General features: G+C 51.7%; 1 protein-coding gene across 1 annotated transcript; it reads right to left on the bottom strand.

Moving 5' to 3' along the window:
- Window positions 1-2566: 2566 nt before the first annotated feature.
- Window positions 2567-10238, bottom strand: CD4 (CD4 molecule; the record flags this gene model as incomplete). The annotated part of the gene is made up of 9 exons (XM_079775683.1): window positions 2567-2673; window positions 2984-3051; window positions 3366-3490; window positions 4083-4283; window positions 5066-5401; window positions 6621-6866; window positions 7310-7468; window positions 9879-10055; window positions 10190-10238. 9 exons carry the CDS (start codon window positions 10236-10238, stop codon window positions 2643-2645), a joined length of 1392 nt encoding a protein of 463 aa, XP_079631809.1. The 3' UTR covers window positions 2567-2642.
- Between the last annotated feature and the right edge of the window lie 359 nt (window positions 10239-10597).

Genomic DNA, 10597 nt, shown 5'->3' with positions numbered 1-10597 from the left:
CTGGCCTCCCTCCTCCCCCGGCCCCAGCCTCTCCGCTCGGCCGGCCGCGCACTGGTCTCTGCCCCCGGGGGCTCCCCCAGCCCCAGTGTCCCCGAGTCCTCCAGCCGGGGAGCCCCACGTTGAGGACCGAGGGAGAGCTTTTCGGGGGAAGGGGAACAAGTGTGGGGCGGGGAGCTGGACGGCGGTGACTTGCGGGAGGAGGGGCGAGGAAGGCGCCGGGAGGGAGGGGGCGAGGAGGATGGAGGGGAACCGACTCCATTGGTGAAACGGTTCGTGTCCTACCCCCACCCCATCCCGGTTTCCACACGAACACCAGCTCCAGGAGGCAGCTGGTGGTGTTCGGGGCTGAGGAGCGGGCTGTTCCGGGAGCAGGAAGCGTGTGTCACCGTGTGTCACTGTGTATCCGTGTGAGGGCTGCAGCTCAGCGGGCATGTGCTGGGGGCTGGGGGCGGTGAGGGTGGCGGTGCTGAAGCTGGGCTGCTCGTGGGGTGGGGGTGCACAGGTCTAAAAGGATGCAGGGAGACACACACACACACACACACACCCCTCCTGGAACACACGCTCACACGCCTTGTGGGATACACACAATTTGCAGGCACACATTCCAGTTTCTCATGGCCCTTGCTCTCCACCACACACACATGCATGTGTGGAAGGAACGCACACACACACACCCTTGCAGACTCTCCCCCTCAGTGCATCCATCACACACGCGTGACTACAAAGTCTGAGCCGCACACACACATGCAGGCCCCGTTTGAGGGTGGGTAGGTGGTAACCAGTCTCCAAATAATTTGTCCCTGCCAGGAGAAACCTCATCTATGGGGCAAGCCTGCCAGCCTCTGCTCTGGGTCTGACCCCACAGATCAGCAGATTCTGGGTCTCCTGAGTTCACCTCTCTCTCTCTCTCTCTCTCTCTCTCTCTCTCTCTCTCTCTCTCTCTCTCACACACACACACACACACACACACACAAATGAAGAAGAGCATCTTCTTTACAGTACGTTTACTGTGTTTTCTGTCAGCTCAGGGAGGTAGGGATGGGGAATGGGCAGGAATACAAAGCAAGCAATGGGAGCTCTGGCAGCAACTAGGTGTGCTTCTTGGAAGAGGCAGGCTGGAAGGGAAGGGGAAAGGGAAGGGCATAGGGACCGAGGGAGATGGTGAGAAAAGACTGGACGGAGAGGCAGAGCAGGCTAGGGATCCTGAGAGAACTGAATTAAGAAGAGGAAGAATTCGTGTCACCTTAATTCTCCTGTATCCTGAATGGTTTGGGGCGGGAGGATGAAGGAGCTGAGCCATGTAAGGCAGGGGGACTGAAGCCCAGCACTATCACCCTTCCCAGGAAGTCCTCTCAGTGGGTTCACTCCTCCCCAGTGCCTGCCCCCCCCTGGCAAGGCTCACCTTCCAGAAGGTTCTGCACAGGGTGCGTGGTGGGTCACTGGGTACTCTGCTCCCAGCCTGCGCTCTGACTAGGAGAGCTGAAGGCCTTGTCCTCTGGTAACAGGATTCTGCCTCCAGCAGGTGATGAAGGATTTTGGGCAGGACGGCCCTCCTCCCTGTTCTGACCTCTCTGAGGCAGGCCCTCCCCGAGGTGCTCCTGTGAATCCTCAGGTGCATACTGAGCATCTGTGACTAGCCAGCTGCAGAGATATGTGTGGTATTTGTTCTGTGTTCAAGGAACAGCCATAGAACTAGGGGTCAAGCAGTCTGGGCCAGTCTGGACCCCAGCACTTACAACCTTGGGCAACCAATATGACCTCTGTGAATTCCATTTCTGGTCTATAAACCGGAAATGCTCATCTTGATCCTGTCATACCAGCCCTGTAGGATTTTCTTTTTCTTTCTTTCTTTCTTTTTTTTTTTAATATATTTCTTTATTGATTTCAGAGAGGAAGGGAGAGAGAGACAGAAACACAATGATGGGAGAGAACCATTGATCGGCTGCCCCCCGCACGCCCCCCATCGGGGATCGAGCCCACAACCCGGGCTTGTGCCTTTGGCTGGAATCAAACCTGGGACCCTTTAGTCCGCAGGCTGACGCTCTATCCACTGAGCCAAACTGGCTAGGGCCTTATAGGATTTTCATAAGGCTTAAATATATAAAGGATGTGAAACTGACTTATAAACTGAGTGTGCTGCTTAAGTGACAAGGAATTGTGTCAGTGCACAAGTGTGAGTTGTGGACATGGGTGTGTGTCAGAATGGAAGAGTGGAGCGGTTAGATCTGGACCTGTCCTGGATGGGCTGTGTGACCTTGGCCTACTCCCTGTCCCAAGGTTCTCTCCTGTAAGATGACAGTCCTGTGCTTTGTGCTTCAGTCACCCAGCCTCACACTCCAGGCCAGGCAGGGCTGGTCCTGAGTGCTCCCCTGGGATCCAAGTGGGCTGTGAGGGACAGAGTTGAGAAGAAGTAATCAAAGAAGGGCTAGGGTTCCACAGAAGAGGGAATGGGGGAGCGGTGGTGTGAGTAAGCCTCTGGAGGAGGAGACCCAATGGCCAGCTGTGGACAAGGAGAGCAGGAGATGGCAAAGGCGCTGGGATCTGCTACATTCATCTGGTCCGCAGGCCCCGGAGCCCAACAGGAAACGCAGGGTAGACAGCTGAGGAGGCTGCAAGTGGGAAGCTCCCCCTGGCCCCGTGCCTCAAATGAGATTGCATGTCTTCTGGAACCGGCTGGAGGGGAAAAAAGCAAAAGGGGAGCAAGGCTCTTCCTCCCCAACTCCTTTGAGTTCTAGGACCTCCATGGCCCCTCTTCTCTTCCAGTTTGGTAATGGCCTCTGGGCCACATCCTCCCTCCACCTTCTGCCTGCTTCCTACCTCCTCAGCCATCCCTCTGTACCCTTCTCTCCCCTCCACCACCTCCCTTAGCCCCCATCTCCTCATCTGCATCCCTCCTCCCCCTCCTCCTCTCCCCCCATTCTCACCCCCACTTCATCCTCACCGCCCCCCCCCCCCCCGCCCCACTCCCCGCCAAGTTCCTTACTGGGGGCATTGGCAGGTCTTCTTCTCACTGAGGAGTCTCTTGATCTGAGACGTCCGCTCTGTCTGGCGCTGTCCAGGAAGAAGGAGGGGAGTAGTGAGGGTCCCAGGCCTCCAGGAGGGAGGTGCCCCTTGGAGGGGGGAGTGGGGAAAGCTGGGAGAGGAGAAGCAGATACTGTGGCTGAGGCCATCTGTCCCAGAGTTGACTCTCTGCTCCTTCCTGCCTCTCCCTCCCTGGGATCTGGGACAGAGCCCAGTCTGCAATAAGGGAACTCGATGGTGGGCAGAGAGAAACAGAGCAGAAGCAGGTCACATACCAGGACACCCTAGTCGCTATGTGTGTGTGTGGGGGGGAGGGGTATCGGGGTCTGAGGAGGTTCACTCACCCTTCGGTGCCAGCATTTGACACAGCAGAAGATACAGAACGCCGTGAAAATCAGAAAGCCGCCTACTGCCCCCAGCACAATGGCCAGGAGCTTTGGCCAGGCCTGGGTTAACTCTGAGTGCAAAACTGCAAGAGAGAAGAGAGGTGTGCTCAGCTCATTACCTTCCCTCTGGGCGCCGCACTCTGGAGGCCTGAGGAAGGCCTGGCTGCCCATCCACACTTGGGTCTGATGCTGGGGCTGGGAGATGGGGGAGGATCCTCTGGGCTCTCACGGGCCACCGGGCTGGAGGGGAAAGGCTGGGGAAGGGTTTTTAAGGTTTAAAGACTACAGGGCACTCTGGGGAGCTAGGAGCAGTGGTCCATTCTATGTGCCTTACACACACACACACACACACACACACACACACACGCGCGCGCGCGCGCGCGCGAGTGCTGGTGGCTGGGTTAGAAAAGGAGCAAGGATGGGGACTCTTGGTCAGGTGGGCCCCATTCATGGGCTGCAGACCTTGGGGAGCTGGGAACTTTCAGGACTCCAGGTGGGTACCTAGGGTCCAGGATCATACCCTACTTCATCTTATCACCCCATGTGTCCGGGCACCACGCACATAACCCACCTATCTCAGGAGAGTGGGGAGGCTGGGACTCTGGGTTTTCTTTGCCAACCCTGGGAAGGTCCCACAGCTGAGGAGGCAGGGGCTTGGGGTTAGGCCTCACTCACACTCAACACTGGATTCCAGCAGGACTTGGTCCTTGTCAGTCAGTAGACAATGCCACATCCCCACCTCAGGGTCCAGCATCTGCACCAGCTTCTCCTGGTTTGAGACCTTTGTAGACTGGTTGTGCAGCTTCAAGCTCAGCATCAGCTTGGGGGAGCTGGGCCCCAGCACCTCACAGGTCACTTGGTTCTGGGACTTAGTCACTGTAGAGGGACAAGAGCCTGAGGTTAGGAGCCTGCACCTCTGGGTTCTTGGCACCTTCATGCTCTACGGGGAATCAATAGAACAACCAAAAGTTCCTCTTTCAGCATCTCAAAGCACACTTTCATACAGATTTAACAGAGAAAACACAGCTTTTGAGGTCCGACAGAACAGTCTTGGATTCAAATCCAAGCCCCAATGTGTATGGTCTGTGTCTCTGAGCAAGTATCTTAGCAACCTGAGCCCCAGACAGTTATTAATGCACAAGTACTTGTAGAGCTCTTAAATGGGGCTTGGCATGTAGGAAGCATCAAGTAGTAGCCATTATTGCTTGTGGAGTTGTTATGGTGATTAAGGAAATAGAGAAGTGAAGAACTCAGTGTGGAGCCTGACATTGTCATCATCACTAGGACACTCAGAGCAAATTCTGTCCTCCTCATTAGTAGAAAGCAGACACACAGAGGTAGGGGGCTTAGCCAGTGTCATGGTGGGGGTGGGGGCACAGAGACTGAACTAGAACCCTGGTTGTCAGCATATGCCCTTTGGGGATTCTCAGTGGAATGTGCCCTAGGCTGGCTCACAGATGTCAGGGAAGGACATATGGATTCCAGTTTTAGTTTAAAATCTGCCCCAAACCAGTGGGCCCTCCATCAGCCCCATCAGACCACCACGGCTTATAGGCATCCCTATGGGGGCCTGTCCTGCCTTAGAAGGAGCCCTGGGTCAGGCCCCTCCACCTCCTGTCCTCCTGTCCCGTCTTCCCCTTCTCAGCCCGGCTCCTCACTTCTCATCACCACGAGGTTCACTTTCTGATGCAACTGCCCCTGGCTGAGATTCAGGGTCAGGTGTCCAGAACCAACGTCCTGAAGCGAGGCCTGGGGCAGGCTGAAGTGGAGCGGCAGTGTCGGCTTCAGCTGGATCTTCCGGTCTTTGCTAACCGTCTTCACCAACACCTTTCTGTTCTCCAAGGAGAAGGTGATCCAGGACTGAAGGGAGGAGGTCCCCTCCTCCTGCCACCTCAGCTCCCCGACCAGGTTTTCATCCTCAAAGGTAAGTGGGAAGGAGAACTCCACGGGCTCCCCCACTTTTGTATAGACTGTGTCAGGGACCTTCTGGAAAGCTGGAGGTAGGAAGGGAGAGAACCTGGGTTAGAAGGAGATAGAATGATGAGGGTGTACAAAGTGGGGTAGGCACGTGGTGGGGGCAGCAAAAAGATGGAAGGGGACCAGGTGCATCCAAATACCCAGGTTGTCATTTCAGGCCCCTAAATTCCCATCTATCTCTCTAATCTTCTCTCTCATCTCTCCACCCCAGCATGTTCCTCTTCCCCCTGGAATCCCTCATAGAACAGCCCAGGCAGAGGGGTCCTCTCCCTCCTTAGGATCCCTGGAGCACAGAGGGTCTTTGGCCTGCATTTCTTTCTTTCTTTTTTTAATATGGTTTTATTGATTGTTGGAGAGAGAGGGAAACATCAATGAAAGAGAAACATCATCAATCGGCTGCCTCCTGCATGCACCCCTACTGGAGATGGAGCCCACAAACCAGGCATGTGCCCTGACCTGGAATTGAACCGGTGACCTTTTGGCGCCTGGGTCGACACTCAATGTCTGAGCGAGCTGGGCTGGCCTGCATTTCCTAGGTGCTTAAGTTAGCACCCTTCACAAGATAAGAGCAAACACTTACATAGGTTTACTATGTGCCAGGCTCTGTTCTAAGGGCCTTACATTGCATTAATTCTTAGCGTAACACCACAAGGTAGGTACATCACGGTGAGCATCATCCCCGTTTTACAGAATCCAAGGCACAGAGGTTCAATAACTTGTCCAAGGTTGTCAGAGCCAGGATTTGAATCCAAGTCCAGACATTACCCCACCTTGTGTCACACAAGCACCCACAGAGGACAAGACCTGCGTTCTGGCCCCCCCACCTCTACCCCTCCCGTGCCTAGCTCAGGATTCTAAAGGTGAATGTAGCATTTCCTCATGGCTGGTTAGTATCCCCGAGTGAGTAAGTGGATTTGCAAATTGGTGGGGGAGTGGGCAGTGGAGGCAACAGAAAATAGGTGTCCTTGACACTCCTCCTCTGGGACCTCCTTCAGGGGTCTGTGTGGCCCTCACATCCTGCCATCCCATCTCCCTTCCTTCCTCCATGTCCACCACCCTGAGGAAGAGAGGGCCCAGTGTATCCCTAGGATAGACTTCAGCTTTAGGGGTGCTTGGCTCTGTCCTCTAGTACCAGACCCAGGAGCAGAGCAATGAGAGCAGAGAGAGGGTCTGTCAGCCTTTGAGGGGGGTGGGGGGGGAGGGGGCGGGTCTGCAGGAGAGAGGAGCAGCTCTTACCCAGCACCAAGATGTTTATCTCGAACACCAGTTTCTCTGTGTCCTGGGAGACGGTGCATGTCCAGGTGCCACTGTCCTGCATCTCCAGCTGGGACAGTGAGAGGCTCTTGCCCCTATTCCGCTCTTTATTCCCTGGACCTTTCCATTCTACTGAAGGGTTTCTACCAGAGGGGCTCTCCAAGGTCAGGGTCAGGCTCTGCCCCTGCAGCAATTGGATGCGACGATGGATATCCAAGTTGGCATTCACTGTGGAGGGAGCAGGTCACCTGTGTCACACACACTCTATCCCCAAGGAGAAGGGAAGAAGCCAGAAAACGAAGAGTGCCTCCATTCCCCCTGTCCCAACATCCTTCTCTCGGTCAGCGCCCAGCTGCCCACCCCCAGCCCTAGGCAGGGCTTCCCTCTTCTTCTTCCCCACTTCCATCCTCCTCCTTCTCCTCCCTTTCCTTGTCTCCCCCTCTTTCTTCTGGCTCCTTGCCCTTCTCCTTCCCTCTCTTTAGGTCTTTTCCTCTCCCCCATGTCTGACCCAAGGCTTGAGGAGGGTTTGAGGAGAGGTGGTGGTCAGTCTCATTTGGCTCTGGGCTATTGAAATACTGACAGCTAGTTTGGCCCTGGTTTGGGTGCAGGGATGGGAGGGAAGGGGAGGGTGATTGGCCGGAGGTGTCCGCACCCCTGTCTGCCCTACTCACATTTGAACACCACAAGTTCCACTTCTGTTGCCTTGTTCTCCACTGTACAGCTGTAAATCCCTGAGTCTGTTATCTCAAGATTCTTGACGACCAGAGGAAAGGATCCTTGGTTCCACACGGTTTTTTTTGACTCGACACGATTTCTCAGCTTGGAGGGATCTGGGAGTAGAAGTCATAGGGAGGAGGTTGGGGTATTCTGGAGACACGGTAACCCTGGTGAAGGCAGAGCTCACAACTCTTCTCATCTGAATTACTAATTTCCTGCAGAATCTGTCCTTGTCCTAGTCAGAGAACCCCAGGCTGGCGAGGAGATCCCATCACATTAATTTACCTGGCCAGACAATATCTCAATAATCCAAAATAAAGTAACATCATATTTAGAAAACACCAGCTCCTACATGCCAAACACTTTACATGCGCCATCCCAAATAATCTGCACAACAACCAACAAATAGGTACTGTTCTGCCTACTTTGCAGATAAGGAAACTGAAGCTCAGAGAGATTAAGTAGTTGCCCAAACTCTTCTTGACACAATGATGGCAGGAACATAAACCCGTATAAATTCTTTGGAAAGTAATTTATAATATATACCAGAATTCCAAGTGCACATACAAAACTAAATGACTACCAAGAAAGGATAGGTTAAATTATAGTTCACCCATTCAATGGGTTGCTATGAAAGAAGAATGAGGAAGCTCTTTATATACTAAGATGGAATAATATCTAAGAAACATCACTAACTGAATAAAGCAAGATATTAAATAGGCTACCATTTGTTTAAAAAGGAGTGGGAGCCAAAACCGGTTTGGCTCAGTGGATAGAGCATCAGCCTGCGGACTGAGAGGTCCCAGGTTCGATTCTGGTCAAGGGCATGTACCTTGGTTGCGGGCACATCCCCAGTGGGGGGTGTGCAGGAGGCAGCTGATCGATGTTTCTCTCTCATCGATGTTTCTAACTCTCTATCCCTCTCCCTTCCTCTCTGTAAAAAGTCAATAAAATATTTTTCTAAAAAAAGGAGTGGGAGCCTTGTTGCGTGCTCAGTGGTTGAGTGTTGACCTATGAACCAGGAGGTCATAGTTTGATTCCGGTCACATGCCTGGGTTGTGGGCTCGACTCCCAGTGTGGAGCGTGCAGGAGGCAGCCAATGAATGATTCTCATCATTGATGTTTCTATCTCTCTCTCCCTCTCCCTTCCTCTCTGAAATCAATAAAAATATATATATATAGTTTTAAAAGGAGTCGGAAATTTATCTCTCTTTATCTATGTATCTACCTTGTATATGAACAAATATTTCTAGAAGTAAGCATAATAAAATGGTAACCTTGGTTGCCCCTGTGGGATAGGAAGTGAATACCCTTGAGAAAGGTGTGGGAGGGGGGCTTTTCACTATATATCCTTTTGTGCCTTTTTATTTATTTATTTATTTTTATTTATTTTTTAAATATACCATTTGAAATGTATGTCTCCACCTTGCCTTAGGACAAATTGTGTTAATAAATAGCATGGGGTCCTTAGACAAGGGGTAGTCTTCAGTTCCTTTAGCTGAAGCTCCTCTGACCCCCAATGCCTTTCAAAATTATCTTTCGGCCCTAACCGGTTTGGCTCAGTGGATAGAGCACTGGCCTGTGGACTGAAGGGTCCCAGGTTCGATTCCGGTCAAGGGCATGTATCTTGGTTTCGGGCACATCTCCAGTAGTGGGTGTGAAGGAGGCAGCTGATTGATGTTTCTCTCTCATTGATGTTTCTAACTCTCTATCCCTCTCCCTTCCTCTCTGTAAAAAAATCAATAAAAAATATTTTTTTAAAAAATTATCTTTCCAATGGAATACTATGCTGCCATAAAAAAGAAGGAATTCTCATCATATGCAGCAACCTGGATGGAATTGGAGAACATTATTCTAAGTGAAATAAGCCAGTCAATGAAAGAAAAATACCACATGATCTCACTCATTTATGGATAATAAAGAATATTATAAACTGATGAACAAAAAGATAGATACAGTAAAGCATCAAACAGACTGTCAAATTACAGGGGGAAGGTTAGGGAGAGGTGAGGGCGATAAAAGATCAACCGAAGGACTTGTGTGCATGCATATAAGCATAACCAATGGACGCAAAACTCTGGGGGGTGAGGGCATGTATGGGTGTGGGGTGGGGGGGGGACAATGGTAAGATATGTACACATATAATACCTTAATAATAAATAAATAAATAAATAAATAAATAAATAAATAAAATAAATTATCTTTCATCTTTGGACTCCTTCTTAATCTACACATCAGCTCCTTTCTGCAGATTGCTGAACCCTTTGTAACACTGGGACAAGAACCCCGGCATCTAAAATCAATAAAAAACATATCCTCATATCCTCAGGTGAGGATAAAAAAAAAAAAAAAAAGAACTCCTAAAAACAATGTTATAATTATCACTTAAAATTGACACATGTACCTGGGTCTCTGTCACCCTGAAACCTCTGGGATCCCAGAAGTTACTAGGAGCAGAGCTCTGACACCAGGGATGTTCAATTCCTAATTCTTTCTTCCGGAATGGGGAGCGGGCCAACCTACTTGTAAGCCAATTTGAAGTCCCGGTGTGGATGTGAGTGCTCAGAATCATGATTCCTTGAGAATCTTTCCAGATGAATGGCATGTTCTTCTTCTGGGAAGCTTTGCAGGGCAGGTCCACCTCGCCCCCTGCCTTACCCAGCACCACTTCCCTCCCCTGAGTGGCTCCTAGGAGCAGTGCTAGGTGGAAAAGAAGAAGGTCAGGCCTTGAGCTAGTCACTGCCCCACCTCCGCCCCATCCCCCACCTTTTCATTTCTCAATCAGCCCCTCCTCCCAGGCCACCTGCACCCACACCCCAAGTCTGAGCACTCACCCAGTTGCAGCAGCAGGAGCAGGTGCCTAAAAGAAGTTCCCTGGTGCATTGTGGCCTTGCTGAGGCAGGTAGGGACCTGGGTCTTCCCCTGAAGAAGGGGCAGAGCCTGAGGGAGACACTCATCATCAGGCAGCTGGCATTTATTGGGCCTGGGGCTTACAGGGATGATAGGCAATCTCTCCCTTCAGGAACCTACAACCAAGCCAGGGATGTGGACGAGCATGTCTCTAAGCAGACCCCCACCAGCATGGGCCACACAGTGCTGTGCCCAGGCCAGGGGTGGGGTCTCTGCCAGCTGCCATCAGAAAAAGACCGAGAAAGTAGCAAATTGAAAAAAAAAAAAAAAAGAAAGAAAGAAAGAACTAGGAAGCAAAGAAGGAACACAGGGGTATAGAATAAAAATGGTGA

This window comes from Cnephaeus nilssonii (assembly GCF_951640355.1).
Source record: "Cnephaeus nilssonii genome assembly, chromosome: 6".
In the NCBI taxonomy this organism is placed as follows: Eukaryota; Metazoa; Chordata; class Mammalia; order Chiroptera; family Vespertilionidae; genus Cnephaeus; species Cnephaeus nilssonii.
The sequence above is the reverse complement of the archived record's forward strand: the minus strand, read 5'-3'. Positions and strand labels throughout refer to the sequence as shown.